Source organism: Macaca fascicularis, chromosome 12 (genome assembly GCF_037993035.2).
Source record: "Macaca fascicularis isolate 582-1 chromosome 12, T2T-MFA8v1.1".
In the NCBI taxonomy this organism is placed as follows: Eukaryota; Metazoa; Chordata; class Mammalia; order Primates; family Cercopithecidae; genus Macaca; species Macaca fascicularis.
In genome coordinates, this window is record NC_088386.1 from 91,758,146 (window position 1) to 91,774,443 (window position 16,298).

The 16,298-nt window shown below is 39.7% G+C and overlaps 1 protein-coding gene across 1 annotated transcript in view; it reads right to left on the reverse strand.

The window, feature by feature from the left end:
* Positions 1 to 11,045: 11,045 nt before the first annotated feature.
* The window catches only part of STK17B (serine/threonine kinase 17b), a 38,008-nt gene continuing 32,755 nt past the window's right edge, over positions 11,046 to 16,298 (reverse strand). The window contains exon 8 of the mRNA XM_005573803.4: positions 11,046 to 15,074. Within this exon, the coding sequence (XP_005573860.1) occupies positions 14,792 to 15,074 (283 nt within the window). The 3' untranslated portion in view covers positions 11,046 to 14,791. The remainder of the gene's footprint in view (positions 15,075 to 16,298) is intronic.

Consider the following 16,298-nt stretch of genomic DNA (forward strand, 5'->3'; position numbering starts at 1 on the left):
ACAGACCAATTTCTCTTTCCTACAGATTAAACAATTGTCAAGATCTGCACACCATTTATCTCTCATCACACCTCATATCCTTTACCTGGTAATTCTATTATGTACAGTTGACCCTTGTTACTCCTATGAATCAACTGTTTTTCCATATCTGTGAATTTACCTACTTGCCAAAATTTATTGGAGCTCCAAAATCAACCTGTATGGTTCTTTTATGGTCATTTGCCGACATATTCAGAGTGGTAAAGAAATTCAAGTCATCAGACACAACTCATTCTGAGGCTGAGCAAGATGACATTCTGCCTTCTTGTTTCAGCTCTCATACTATGAAACAAACGCCCTTCCGTGGGCAATTTAGTGCTCTTCTTCTTTTTTTTTTTTCCCACATTTTGATGCTTTTAATTAGTGATTTCACTATTTAAAATGACCCCGAAGTATAGTACTGAAGTTCTGCATAGTGGTCCTATGCACAAGAGGACTCTACTGTGACTTAACAGAGAAAGTGAAGCAGTCTGGTTGTCTGGGGTAAATACCAAGGTTCTTGGTCTCACGGCCAAGGAAATTGAGGTCGCGGACACACACACACAGAGTTAGATTGGAGCAGGAGTTTAATAGGCAAAAGGAAAGAACAGCTCTCTGTCACAGAGAGAGGGGTCCCGAGAGGGTTGCCAGGTTGTAGTAAAAATGTCAGGGTTTTTATAGATGGACTAGTGAGAAGGGGGGCATCTTATCTTCCTAGGGCCCGAAAATTTTGGTTGGGACCAGGTTTGCTATCTGCATAGAGCAGAGTTTCTATCAGCCCTTACCCAATTCCTTCACCACATGGGCAGACTTTTAGTCTGTGTTGCTGAGTGCTGCTTTGTGTCGCTTATTTGGGAGGGAGAGTTTCTGTATCTGTTCCCAGACATTTTCTTGCAGCTGCAGACATTCCCCAACAACGACCGCTTCTAGCTTCGCTATCTTACTATGCCTAAAGGGAAAGGAATGTGTTTATTAAGGCCCACTGTTTTTACTGGGGCCCACTGTATGAGTGTGACGTTTGGTGATAACCCAGGAGACTCGCCCCCTCCTTCTGTGCCCGAGTTGTTTATCTGTGTTTTACAACCTGATCTTCTCATCTGTCCAGGTGCACCCCGAGTTTTTCCCAAGGCTGTTTTATTTTTTGCCTGTTGCTGTGTGACTTTTCAGGCAGGCTGCTGCAGTCTAAATTTTTCCAATGATGTTTCCTTTCCTTCTCCCTCATTCCCCTCCTCAGGAGAGGAAACCCTAACTGCTGTTAGGCAGATTGGGCGTTAATCTTTCTGGTTACTTCCTGCTGGAGAGGCGGGTTGTGTGTGGAACAGCAGCTAGGATTCCTCCAGGGGCTGGTTTAAGGGTCCTCAGATGAAAGGCACGTTTATGCATGATTCCATTTGCATTACCACTTGGAGCTTGATAGCCTCTAGGCAAAAAGAAATAATTTGGGTTATTAGGAGACAAGGAGGTTAAGGGTAAGCTTAAAAATCTTGAGGCTGCTGACGCTCCCTGATAACTGGTGGCTATAGTTATGCCTGTTAAGATTTGGGTGTATGGGCTGGGCCCAGTGACTCAGGCCTGTAATCCCAGCACTTTGGGAGGCCGAGGCGGGTGGATCACGAGGTCAAGAGATCGAGACCATCCTAGCCAACATGGTAAAACCCTGTCTCTACTAAAAAAAAACTAAAATAAAATAAAAATAAAAAATAAAAAGATTAACTGTGCGTGGTGGCACGTGCCTGTAGTCCCAGCTACTCGGGAGGCTGAGGCGGGAGAATCACTTGAACCTGGGAGGCAGAGGTTGCAATGAGCCAAGATCTAGCCACTGCACTCCAGCCTGGCAACAGAGCAAAACTCCATCTCAAAAAAACAACCAAACAAGAAACAAACAAACAAAGATTTGGGTGTATGGGACTTGGCTTTGTGCTTTGTTCAACTTTCTTGATTTTATCCTTCCAAAAAGACTTTTGGGTTATGGGCACCCTATTTATTCCTGTTTCCCAGCAGGATCTGCAGGATAATTGCTTAGAACTGGAATATTGATCCAGATTTTTACATTACCCATTCCTTTTTGTCTCCTTTGAGCCACATCTGGAGATTGGTGGTTGGCTCAAAGGAATAAGCATGGTTAGTTTTAAACATAGGCAAAAACTTAAAAACAACTAATGAGACTAGAGGTTAATAATAGATTCATGATAAGTTTGGAACATATTTTCCCTCTTCCAGTCCTCATACCTGTTAAAAACAAATTATGATAGCACTAAGTCATTTGCAAAATAGACTTTAGTTTTAAACTTGGTTTGATTATTTGCATAAAGTGCAACAAGAATAACTATTTTTACATAGTTTTTTTTTTTTTTAATTAATTTTTTTTTTTTTTTTTTTGGAGATGGAATCTCACTCTGTCGCCCAGGCTGGAGTGCAGTGGTGCAATCCTGGCTCACTGAAACCTCTGCCTCCCAGGTTCAAGCAATTCTCCTGCCTCATCCTCCCAAGTAGTTGGCATTACAGGCGCCTGCCATCATGCCCAGCTAATTCTGTATTTTTAGTAGAGACAGGGTTTCACCATGTTAGCCAGGCTGATGTCGAACTCCCGACCTCAGGTGATCCACTCACCTCGGCTCTCTGGGATTACAAGCATAAGCCACTGCGCCCAGCCACACAGGCCTTTTAGATTGGCTTTGATGGAACTTTATTCCATAAGGAATCTTAGATAAGACTTTCTAAAGCCCAGCCCAGACATGTGTTTGTACCTTCAAATACCTGTGAGTTGGGTAAACTTCCTTCTTGAGGTTCCAAGAGCATGGAGTTCCTAGGCCTGTTAGAAAGTGACATTCTTTTTTTAAATTTTTTTTAAATTATACTTTAAGTTCTAGGGTACATGTGCACAACGTGCAGGTTTGTTACATATGCATATATGTGCCATGTTGGTGTGCTGCACCCATTAACTCTTCATCTACATTAGGTGTATCTCCTAATGCTATCCCTCCCCCATCCCCCACCCCACAACAGGCCCTGGTGTGTGATGTTCCCCTTCCTGTGTCCAGTGACATTCTTTACTCACGGCAGGTTAGGAATCCTGTATGGAGATGGTGTAGTCAAGGAATGAGGCCAGTTTCCCAAGGGGCTTTTATTGGTTCTGCAAGTCAAGCCTGACTTCTTAGAGGGAAACACACCCTTTCAATCAAAGCCTTGGTAAAACAACCAGTTTTTCCAATTGTGTCCAGTTGCAAAATAAAATGAATTCTTATTGCACTGATGCAAACAACTATATTGTTACAACCAGTTTTTGAATTCTGGAGGAACCAGGCAGAGAGAAACAAACATGCTTGAAACTTTGTTTACAGGAGTATACTTTACTTAGTTGTTAAAGGCTGTAGCTAGCCCAAGACAAGTTTCCTTGACTTTGAAAAATAAAATAAGGATCAGCAATGTTCCAAGAATAAATCAAGAATATTGCTTTAGTTTTCTATTAGTTCAGTCTGATCAGTTAACTCTTTTTCTGCTTGATATTTGTAAATGTTTCAGCTTTTTATGAATTCTGTACATTTTTTTTTTGTTGTTATCAGAAACCTGTATTTAAGAGCACCTGTTAAAGTTCCACAACTGATTATAAACTTTTTTTCTTAGGAAGAAGAAGATAAAACAAGACAACAATTCCCCATAAATGACAAAATGTCCAGGGTGGTTACAGTCAAGAACATGCTTGACAAATTTGGTTATTTCCATGGCTTACAATAACCCAACATAACAAACTTAATTGTGATTAATAGCACATATTCAGACATTAGAACCTTGGACATCCCATACAGTTTTGGAACATATGTTGATATTATTCCCTAAAATATAACCTGAAGAGTATTAAACATCATTTAGGCAATTCTATGTGCCAAACATGTTACAATTCTGTTTACCAGATGTTCCAGATGCTCCATGGCTCTCTGCAGCAGCCAAAAGACAGGGGTCAGGAAAGACAACCTTGAGACTAAAGTTTGATGTTGGGAAGCCTGTTAAATATATTTTAAATTTAAAACACTTGATATTATGAAATAGAATTTTAGATTACCATAAGTTATTTGTTTTGCCAAAATGGTGAGTCAAAAATTTGAAAAAGCAAAAACCATTCATCAGCTTTTTCTATTACATGAAAATCCTATTCAAGAGAGAAAGTTAAATTTCACTCTTGCATTAGTTTGCTATTAATATTAACCCTAATTTTTAATGAACCCTTATAGACAATACTACTTAATCTTAACCAGTTTGACCATGAGGTGACATTTTTACACACCTGTTATAACCCTTGACAAGTTTTGCTGAAGAAGGGATTGGCATCCAAGAAAACCTTGTTGCACTTTTATTTCAGTGTTTAATTTACAGAAAAAAAATCATATAATACCCTTTTGAATTTAGTAAATATGTTCACACAGAGTTTCCTTTGCAAGATTAATTTTTATAATCTTTTTACAATTTGCTTAAACCTTCTACTTTATTTTAATTTAAGGCAATCCTTTGTTTCTAGGCAAAATGTACATTTTTATGCCTTCTTTTTTTTTTTTTTTTTTTTTTTGAGACGGAGTCTCACGCTGTTGCCCAGGCTGGAGTGCAGTGGCGCGATCTCGGCTCACTGCAAGCTCCGCCTCCTGGGTTCACGCCATTCTCCTGCCTCAGCCTCCTGAGTAGCTAGGACTACAGGCGCCCGCCACCGCGCCCGGCTAATTTTTTGTATTTTTAGTAGAGACGGGGTTTCACTGTGGTCTCGATCTCCTGACCTTGTGATCCGCCCGCCTCAGCCTCCCAAAGTGCTGGGATTACAGGCTTGAGCCACCGCTCCCGGCCCATTTTTATGCCTTCTTATAATCTTTAACTAGAAATATCTTTTACTGCTTTTTTTTTGTTTTTAACACATCTTGCATGCAATTCCATGTTCAGTAATTTCAATTACATGGCACAATGGTAATTCTTAGCAATTTTTAACTGTAATGTAAAACCTGGTAGGTTGTTTTCATTATGTACTAGATGCAGACAAAGTTTGATTCCTTTCCACGTAGTTAGGGGCATAGTTACTTCCGTATGTTCCCAGGCCTTACCAATTGTGAAGCAGGCAAGCTGACAGTTTTTAAAGGCTAAAGAAGCAGTTTACAATCTTAAAACATTTAGCAAATCTGGTATCTGACCTGTGTAATTTAGACCACATTTTTACACCTTGAAGACATTTATATTTTACCAATAATTCCTAATACTTTTTTTATTTTTAAAGATTAAAGTCACGTGAACTGAAAGGTACCACAGCTTTTACTTTTTCCTTAAAAAATTTGATTTAAGTGCTTATTTTTCTTAAGCCAATCAGAGCTCTTTTTAAAAAGACATTACACACATAACACATATGTAATCACACAGACAAACAGCAGAAGATCCAGTAGTTATACGATTAACATTTGCCAATTTCCTAGTTGGATTATTGGCCACTGGGTGAGGCCCTTTAAGAACAGGACTAGGAATACAATTTCCAGGACCTAATAAATAGGTATAGACAGAAGACAAAGACAGATTTTTGAGAGGTACTTATTCACCTCTAATTTCAGGAGTTCCATGAGGAAAACGGAGATTTTTCCCAAAATGGGATTTGTGTCACCTTTTCTGTTTTCCCAAGAAGTCCCAGGCTACCAGAAGTTATTCTAGGGTCTTTCATGTGTGCACCAGGAGGGGCAACATATAGTGAAAAAAGTAATTCAGTCGGCTGAGAAAAAAACCTTTTCCAGGAAAACAAGATTTATGAAGAGAAAAACATAAAGGCCTTTTAAATATACCCATAGCTTGGATATCCACTTTCAATTAAGCTGAACACTCTTTAAGACAATCCTTTTTCTTAATTAAAACTTTACAGAGAATGTGAACAGTGATTCTTGCCATTTTTTCCCCTAGTTTGCACCACTACCTGTTTACAATCATGTTTATGTTCTCCAGTTTTCTTCGGGAGAAAGTGGCTCAGGCAAGAGCAGGTTTTCAACTGGCCTGCAGATCCTTTTGGCAGCAAGGATTGATACATAAGTGGGCAATTGTCTGTTACCCAGAGCCCTTCCTTAGAGGACAGCAGTGCTGCTATATTGTGGGGGGTTAAACAGTTATATTATTCCCTGTGGTTAACCTAGTGGCCTCTGGCACCAGCAAAGCCACCACTGTAACTGCTTGGAGGCAGGCTGACAATCCTTTAGCCGCCAAGTTAGGTTCCTTGCTTCAGTAACCCACTGGCTGTTGAGCTGGACGTCAAGCCTTAGTTAAAACTTCCAGGGCCATTTCCTTCCTTTTTAATACCTAGAGACTGAATGCTTTCCCTATGGGAAGACTGAGGGCTAGTGTTTTAAGTAAGGATTGCTTTAGCTAGTTAAAGGCTTTTTTGAGCCTCAGGTTTCCAAAGGGGGTGGGGGCAAGTTTTAACTGTTTGAGTTTCTCTTATGAGGTGGTATAAAGGGTGAGCCATTTCCCTGTACCCAGGTACTCACAGACTGCAAAATTCAGTAATGATGAATAAACCCCCTTAACTATTAAAGGAAATGGACTTAATCCTTCCCTCACCTGGTGCTCTGGTTCCTTCTGATAAGATTAGACCTAGGTACTTTACTGAAGTTTGACAGAACTAAGCTTTAGATTTTGAGACCCTATACTCCCTTTCTAAGAAATTGAAGAGAGCCTCAGGGCCTTTCTGAGACTTCTTTGATTGGGACACAGAGGAGAATGGCATTTACACACTGCAAAGTTTTAACTTCAGGGTGAGAAAAACTAGGAAGATCTTTAGACAGACACTGTTTCAGCAACTTTCTTTTGATATCAGGGGCTACCTAAGTAATGAACTTGTTTCTTATGGAATTGGGAGACAGGGAGGTATATTTTATTAAAGCTTCTCTCAGCCTTTCCAAAAAGGCGGAGGGGTTCTCATCTGGTTTCTGGTTCAACAAGGACAGTTTAGAGTAATTAAGAGGTTTTGTTCTGGTTCTTTGCAAGCCTTTTAAAATGCACATTAGAAAATGTTTTCTTAGCCATTTGTTTGTGGGATCACTAGGGCTCCATTTACGGGTTTTAAAGGGGCACTCTTTCTATTGAGAATGGGGATCCTGTCTCTCTTTAGACATTTTCCTTTCAAGAATTTTAGACTGCCAGCCTGGCCAACATGGTGAAACCTCATCGCTACTAAAAATACAAAAAACTAGCTGGACGTGGTGACACACACCTGTAATCCTGGCTACTCGGGAGGCTGAGGCAGGAGAATTGCTTGAACCCGGGTGGTGGAGGTTGCAGTGAGCCAAGATGGCACCACTGCACTCCAGCCTGGGCAACAGAGTGAGACTTGGTCCAAAAAAAAAAAAAAAAAAAAGAACTTTAGACCAGCTATAGGAGATATGCTGTTTATCTCTGAATGTTTTTGCTGCCTATAATGCTTTTCTGTGACAGAGTTTGGCTTAAAGGTAGCACAGCATCTCTCTCTATGTTAGATTAAACACTTGGGTTAAAGTTTGGAAAGCCTCTATATACCTATCAGGGTCATCAGAAAATCTGCCCAAGCTGCCCAAGTGTCCCTTTATTTCCCTAAGGTCCTGTAATGAGAAGGGAGCATGTACCCTAGTGGTACCCCTTCCATCTGGCATTTCTTGTAGGGGTAGGGTGAAACTGGGGCAATGGGGAGTTTCAGAGATGGTGGAGCTAGAGGAGCTGATGGCACAATTGGAGGGGTCCCTGGATAAGGGAAACTGGAAGGACTGGGGCACTTAGAAGCCACCTCCAATGGTTCCTCTAAAACCTGCTCTTCTGACTTAGGGGAACTACTCTCCACAGACCTGCCTGATATGATTGCTAAGAGGGCTGAGTCAATTGTGCAATACTTGCAAAGGTCTGGGTTGTCTCGCAGGGCAGAGAAAGCCTGTACATAGGGGACCTTGTACCATTTGCCCTTCTGTCTACAGAAAAGATCTAATTGTTGAATAAGATTAAAGTCAAGGCTTCATTTGGCTGACCGGGTCTGTTCATTCTTGAGATGGTAAGAAAGGGATGCCCTTGGGCAAAAGAAAATGAGTGTTGGGGTCAAAGGGGTTCAAAATGCACTCCAGAGGAGTGCAGGCTGAAGATAGCTTGCTACCCATCCTAGAAAAGAGACAAGAGAAGAGGCATTCCTCAGTCTCCTTGTTCTTTTTGGTATGACCCAAGGTAGAGGGGAAGACAGTGGGAACGTCCCCCTGACTGTTCTCCCTCCTTGGTCACTGGGTCCCAGCACTGTGTGTGCCACCCAGTGGTTGCAGGCATGATCCTCAAACCATGGTCCCAGAGGAGCTAAATAATGGGGATAGTCACACATACCCATGTAGCCTTAGTCCCCTGCCTGGTGACTGTCCTTTGATCTCCCAGACTTGTGTGACCTGTGTGGCTCCTTGATGGATGAGTCTTGGGAGAGATTATGTAACAGTTGCATTTGAGCAAGGCCCTTTAATGGAGGGAGTGTACTGGACTGAGCTTTATACTCTGCTATTATGGACCAGACTAGAGAATGTATTCTTAGGTGGTGGTTCTAGTTAACTTCCAGACATAAAATCCCCTTTCTATTTAGATGCCATTCTAGTTGTAGGCAGAATAGGTGTCTCAAGAGAACATAAGGGTCAATTGGTGGCCTTCCTGTTAATGGAGAGTATTGAGACTAAAATTTGGTTTTGGAGGACATTTTTCTCCTCACTCCTGAAAGCAGAGATCTCCTGCTTGCAGAGGGGGCATAACGTTTGGTCTCTAGCAGATGTGAAAAAGAGAAGAACTGGAAAACTAGAGGCATTTGGCAAAGGGCATACAGGTCACCCAGGGAGAGGATTCTCATTCCACTAGGTGGCTATGTAAGCCTCAAAATACCAGGCAGTAACTTTGCCTCCATATGCCCTCTAAACAAAGGACAGAGAGTGAAGTCTGACATGTGGCAAGTTGTTCCCATAGCATACCTCCTAGCAGGAGAAAGTTAATTTGTCTCATAGAGGGGCTATCCAGTCTGACTGGGCAGTATTAGCTCCTCATGTGGGAAAGGAAACAGCCCGGATGGAAAGAGAGATGTTCACTGGCAGGGTGTGACCTCCTACCCAACCCCAGGAAGTGCTGTCATTAGGAGTTAAGTAGTCTTTGAGATGTGGATTATGAAGTCCTCCTGTCTGTAGAAAGTCACAAAAACAGCAATCCTTTGACCTGCATTCCTGGTTGCTAAGGTGCTTGCTAAACTTGCCTAATTGAATTACTTCCCCAGGATGTAAAAACCCCTGCAGCAGTGCATAGAGAGAGAGCATAAGAGACACAGTGACTGTGGAAAGGAAAGGAGAAAACTAAAGTTTACATAGGAAAGCTTGGTGATCCTATGGCCAACACCTGGTTGGGCAATCGGAGGCTGGGGTCAGTCCAGGAGTAACCATGGTCAGAAATTCTCAGTTGCTCCAGGACCTCTTCCAGCCCCATGCAACAGCAAAGTTCTCTGTGACAGAAAACTGGTTTGGACAGAGCCAACATTCCCAGCACCCTGAGGGCACTGGGGATGTACAAGTCCTCCCCTGCAAGCCTGACATTTGAATCTTTAAGACCAGCAGCTAGCCCTTGTGGCTCATTAATCAGCAGACAGATGCCTCGTTTTTTGATAGTTCTTTGAGAGAATAAAAACTGAAGATGAGAAGCCTCGGAAGTGAAAGTAGAGAGTCTGCTACCTTACCCTTCTGATGAATTCACTTTCAAAGCCTGGGTGAGCCCCCAAAAAGAAGCAGCCTCATTATCTGGGGTAAATACCAAGGTTCTTGGTCTCACGGCCAAGGAAATTGAGGTTGCAGACAAACCCACACAGAAACTGGAGCAAGAGTTTAATAGGCAAAAGGAAAGAACAGCTGTCAGGGAGGGGTCCCCAGCGGGTTTCCAGTAAAAATGTCACGGTTTTTATACATGGGCTAGTGAGGAAGGGGGCATCTTATCTTCCTAGGGCCTGAAGCTTTCGTTGGGACCAGGTGTGCTATCTGCATAGAGCAGAGTTTCTATCAGCCTTTACCCAATTCCTTGATCACTTAGGCAGACTCTTAATCTGTTACTGTGTGCTGCTTTGTGTCACTTATTTGGGAGGGAGAGTTTCCTGCGTTCCCAGACATTTTCTTGCAGCTGCAGACATCCCCCACCAACATCCACTTCTGGCTTCCCTATCTTAGTGTGCCTAAAGGAAAGGAGTGTGCTTATTAAGGCCCACTGTTTTTACTGGGGCCCACTGTATGTGTGAAGTTTGGTGTTACCCAGGAGACTTGCCCCCTCCTTCTGTGCCCGAGTTGCTTATCTGTGTTTTACAGCCTGATCTTCTTACCTGTCCATGTGCAGCCTGAGTTTTTCCCAAGGTTGTTTTATTTTTTGCCTATTGCTGTGTGACTTTTCAGGCAGGCTGCTTCTGCAGTCTGAATTTTTCCAATCATTTTTCCTTTCCTTCTCCCTCAAAAACACATTAGGTAAGTTCATTCAGGCATGAATTACAGTGCTATTGCCTGTTAGTTCAATGTTAATGAACCAACAATATATATTAAATGAAGTACGATTAAATAGAAATACACAAAATTATGTATTGATCAATTGTTTAAAATGCTATGAACAGAGCCTTGCAGGAACCTAACTCTGTATTTCCCCAAGGAGCAATGATTAGTAACTAAAGTGTGGGAACTTTATAGAACATAACTACCATGCATAATGAGAACTGACTGTTCCTTAGTCTACAACCAGATTATAAATATCTTGAAGAATCCCTCATTCATGTTTTGTGTAACATGTAGTGCACTGTAGTGCAACATGTAGTACAGTTAAATTCATTCATTGACATTTTCTAAAAATTATTCCTTGATGCCAGTGAATAATTGTTTTCAGATTTACATGCCTTTACAGATATGTTTATTAGACACAAAGAGGGTTCATAGATGACCTATGTCAAAGGATAGAACATCCAGACATACTTTCAAGAACAATAGATTTAGAAATGCTTTGAAATAAATGACAACCACAGATATAAAAAAGTGCTTTTTAATTTTTAGCCAGAATGATCAAGTTGATGTAGTTTTCTTACTGGAATACTCATAATAATGTCTGTCTATATGCCTCAAGCAATATTATTATTTAATAAACCATGGCAGGGAAGTTGTAATTTATGTAAAATTTACAATTATTCTTTAAACTACTTTTATAAAATTATAAACTGATAATAATCCCCACAAACTGAAGTCAAATAATTTTACTACTACTTGAAATTAAAGTACAGTTGTTTATACAACAATGAATAAGGACAAGATATCAAACTGAAAATTCAAAAATAAACAGAAGAAATGTAAACAGTTATAAAATATCAATATTTATAAATGTTGCTTAGAGGAAGGCTATTCAAAGCATGGCCCATTAACTATTTGTGAGCTGTCCAGAATGAAAGAGGCTTGTGCCAGAATGAAAATCAATTACATCACTAATCATACTGGCTCAGTTGACTTTTTAAAAATAACAAGATGTCTTTAATAAAGGAAGCAATGTGTTGATTTATATTCTGGCACAAGTACCTTATCTCATTACTGACTAGAGCAGGGGTCCCCAACCCCAGGCCATGATTGGCCTGCACAGAAAGTGGGGGGCGGGGGGGCGGTGCCAAGCATTACCGCCTGAGCTCAGCTTCCTGTTAGATTAGCCATGGCATTAGATTCTCAAAGGAGCTCGAATCATATTGTGAACCGCACATGCAAGGGATCTAGGTTGCATGCTCCTTACAAGAATCTAATGATAAATGTAATGCACTTTAATCATCTTGAAACCATCCCCCTATCCCCCCAGTCCTGTGGAAAAACTGTCTTCCACAAAACCTGTCCCTAGTGCCAAAAAGGTTGGGGATCGCTGGACTAGAGAACAGTTAACGGCTTACTTCCTTTAAAGTGCCATTACAATTTCACTGCTCAGAGCTAGGTTTTTTATTGTAGGGAAAATAATTAAAATGACAATTGTAATTGCCATGTATATATCATCTATTTAAAAATCCTATCTATTTAGGGATCCTACCCAAAAAGCAAATTAAACTTTAAAATATCACAATATAACACTTATCTTTGCATGTGTTCAAGTGTTACTGACATCTGTCCACTCATAGGGGCTCTCTAGATTCCTACTTCAGAGAAATACATTATGCTTTTCAATCTTGGGAGAAAAAGAGTAAGAACTGAATCATTTGCTAAAAAGCTCTTAAATGATTGGTTTATTTTCATATTTCAATCAATAAAATTATTTAAATTCACACCTTTGTAAAAAGACTGGATTTTTATATCTTTGTGCAACCACTAGTTGCTTTTCTACTATAAAACTTAATGTTAGGAAAAAAGGCATGGAAATTTACAACTCTGTATTCTACTAATTAAAGGTAGATGTAAACTATTTTAAGATTTTCAGAGAAAGAGAAAGTTGGTATAAAGTGTCTTTTTACAAATGAGCTTATAATTTAAAATTCAAATATTTCTTGATTTTTGGGGGGATGGCATAATTCCTCTAAAAATTAAAAATACAATATGGTCTTCAGAAACATAATCATTTCCTCATTATCCAATGACTTACTAAGCTTTACTTGCATTATCTTAATACCAAAGGCAAGTAAATGGACAATCAACAATTTAGAAACAACTCATCAGTTTTAGATATACAAGGGCTCAATTTAGATTATATGATGTCTGGTTTGTTGGACCAACAAACTACATAAAGAATTTAAATGTCATAAGAAGAGAATATAAAGTCATATAAAGAATATAAATGTCATAATTTATATGTCATAAGAAGAGAGCTCCTGGGCGGGCGTGCTGGCTCACGCCTGTAATCCCAGCACATTGGGAGGCCAAGGCGGGTGGATCACTTGAAGTCAGGAGTTTGTAACCAGCCTGGACAACATGGTGAAACCCCATCCCTACTAAAAATACAAAAATTAGCTGGGCATGGTGGCATGTGCCTGTAATCCCAGCTACTCAGGAGGCTGAGACAGGAGAATCGCTCAAACCTGGGAGGCGGAGGTTGCCGTGAGCTGAGATCATGCCACTGCACTCCAACCTGAGCGACAGAGCGAAACTCCGTCTCAACAACAACAACAACAACAACAACAACAAACAAAACTCCTTCGGCACCTGAGTTGAGCACAATATACCACAGCAAAGAATCTTGAAAACTGTCTAAAGAATGTATTGTATCTATCTATAGATATATACATACACCTATACATACACACATGTGCACACATATACAAATAGAAAAAACTTTTCCTTAACAAATGCCAAAGATGTTAAAGAAATTCACCATGTGGTCAAATAAAGTGACCTGACAGTTATTCAAAACGGTTTTAAGTTATTATTAAAGAATTTGGAAACTTACCAAAATTTTGAGAAGTTAAAGGTCTAAAGGGGGAACACCACGTTGTTGTTACTGTTTGTCAAAATATTTCTTTTGATACAGCAACACGGTCATGAGATCACAGTTAACATGATAACAGACCAATATAACAGTCATCAGGTGAAAATTCATAAAAGATTACCCAAAAAGGACTGTGTCCCCATCATTAGGGCTGGATATAGTCTCTAGCCATAAGCAAACATTTTGCTCTCCCTAGTCTCTTTCTTGCATTTGTCCCAGCAAAAGACCACAATGAGGGGCCACTCTGCAGATGGCTTTAAGCTGAGCCTCCTCACTCACTAGGAATTTCACACAAGAACTTCAGACGAGCCTAACGTCATGTTTTATGATCACATTAGTCTTGCTACTGCTGACTCCGGCACTGTGTTAATAGACCTACCGGTGCTGTAATTTTTTAAGCACACTTTTAGAACTCTGAATGACTGACTTGTATTCTAAGATACAGAAGACATCTAAAATTCAGTAAGCTGTCTGAGTGTGTCAACATTTTCTTCTATATTCAATTAATAAATATGTTTGCCTAAAAATAGAGAATATTTAACTTTACCTAAGTATCTTCTACCTAGAAATTCTGGAGGTTTAAAAAACTCTACACTTGCATACCAAATATCTCCATCCAGACCTTATCAGATCTCAAGTAGGTTGGGAGGAGGAAAAAGACATTTGCGTTAAAATGAAGCCATGCTACTCTTTTCTCTGCTCCAACTTGTAAAGAATATCCCTGATCAGGTTTCTAACTCCCTCTTTGCTCTGGTTAAAGGATCTCTCTCATATAACAGACCATAGAGAATGAAAATCTTATGCAGTTTCAAAATATTTGTAATTGAAAAACATTTTCAATTGTAAAATGTCTCTTGAGCATCTGTAAAGTAGAAATTACTTTGGCTTAAACTTCATAATGCTTTCCTAAACAAATTATGTTGATAAGGCATGGTATAAGAGTCACCTTAGAGAGAGAACCCCTTAAAGTCCAATGTCTTGCGTTCAGTTTATACCAACCATAATAAAACTGAAGCCACTTTTTTGTTGATATGCAAAACATTGTGATAAGTTCATCTGAACTTATTTCATTAACATGTAAACTCACATACATGTACAATTTTACTTTTTGTCATATATTTAAATATTTTCTTATCTGCAGAGCTATCTCAGGATATGAAACCATAACATGCTAGCAACTAGTAATTTAACATTAAAACACTCCCTAAATTATTCTATGCAAAAGTGCATTTACAATATAAACATGTCATATATGAAGCTACAAACCATAATCTCACTGGAGTGGATATAAAATTTCAAATTCAGTCCAAATGAGTCAAAGAAAAAAGTGCTAACACAGCAAATCTGAAACAAGTTCATGGGGATTGGGTAATGAGTCATCGAAACGAAATCTTTTGGAAACCATGCTGCTATCCTCTGGGATATTCTCTTTGTCTTCTCTATCACCACAGGTTCCATTACAGGAGGATTTAGAAGTCTTGTCTTCAGAGGACCTTATAGAATGATCCTGAATTTGAGAGGAACTGGAAGTTTCTTCAGGGTGAAACAAGTTTTCAAAGTCCCACTGCTGTAGCCAAGAATGAGAAAGGCATATCTCTGCTGTTGGTCTTTTCCTTTGAAAGAAAGCAGAAAGAGAAAATTGAGAATTAAAAATCAAATTGAAAATGTCTTCAGTTGGATAGATTATAGACATATTTTTTAATTATTGTGAAAATAAAACATACTCATAATATAAAATCCAAATAGTACAGAAGAGAATAATAATGATAATAGCAGCTAACTTTTACTGAATGCTTAGTTATATGCCAGGGACTATTCTATATGCTTCAAATACTCATTCAACAATCACAAGAAACTAACGAAATGGGTACTATTATTCCCCTCATTTAACAAATATGCAAAGTAGGGTACCAGGAGGCTTGAAATTTACCCCAAATCTCCTAACCTGTAAATGGTCAAGTGGAACTTTGACTCTAGCGTCTGTGCTTTTAAGCATTACACCATATTATCTCTCATGACGGTAAAAAGTAAAATTTTTTTTTTTTCATTCCCCCATCCCACCTCCAGATATTTTTTCTACATATATGTGCATATACATACACACAAACATATACACACACATACATACACACACACACAGACGGCTTCACATACTCCGTTTCTACAATTGGCTTTCTTCACTCGCTCAATAATGCATTTCAAGCATTTTTTTCACATCAGTACAGAGTTAACATATTTATTAACAGCTGTATTATTTAGTACTCTTCCATATGGATACACCATAATTTATTTAACCAGATGCCCATTGAAGCTTCCAGCATTTTGCTATCATAAATATGCTGCAATGAATATTGAGAAAATGTTTTTTGGGAGCTTCTCTAATTATTTTCATAGGATGAGTTACTAGTAAAGTTACTGGGTCTTTATATTTTGAAAGATGGTGCTTAACTGCTTTCCAAATAATTTTTTTTTTTGCAATGGAGTCTCACTCTGTCACCCAGGCTAGAGTGCAGTGGTGCGATCTCAGCTCACTGCAACACCTGCCTTCCAGATTCAAGCAATTCTCCTGCCTCAGCCTCCTGAATAGCTGGAACTATAGGCGCACGCCACCATGCCCAGCTAACATTTTGTATTTTTAGTAGAGATGGGGTTTCACCATATTGGCCAGGCTGGTCTCAAACTCCTGACCTCATAATCTGGCCACTGTGGCCTCCCAAAGTGCTGGGAATAGAGGCATGAGCCACCATGCCCAGCTGACTCGCTTCTTTTGTAAGGCTGTCAAAGGGCATCCAATCCTTCAAGATTTCACAATCAGTAAATGATACTTGTTATGTAAG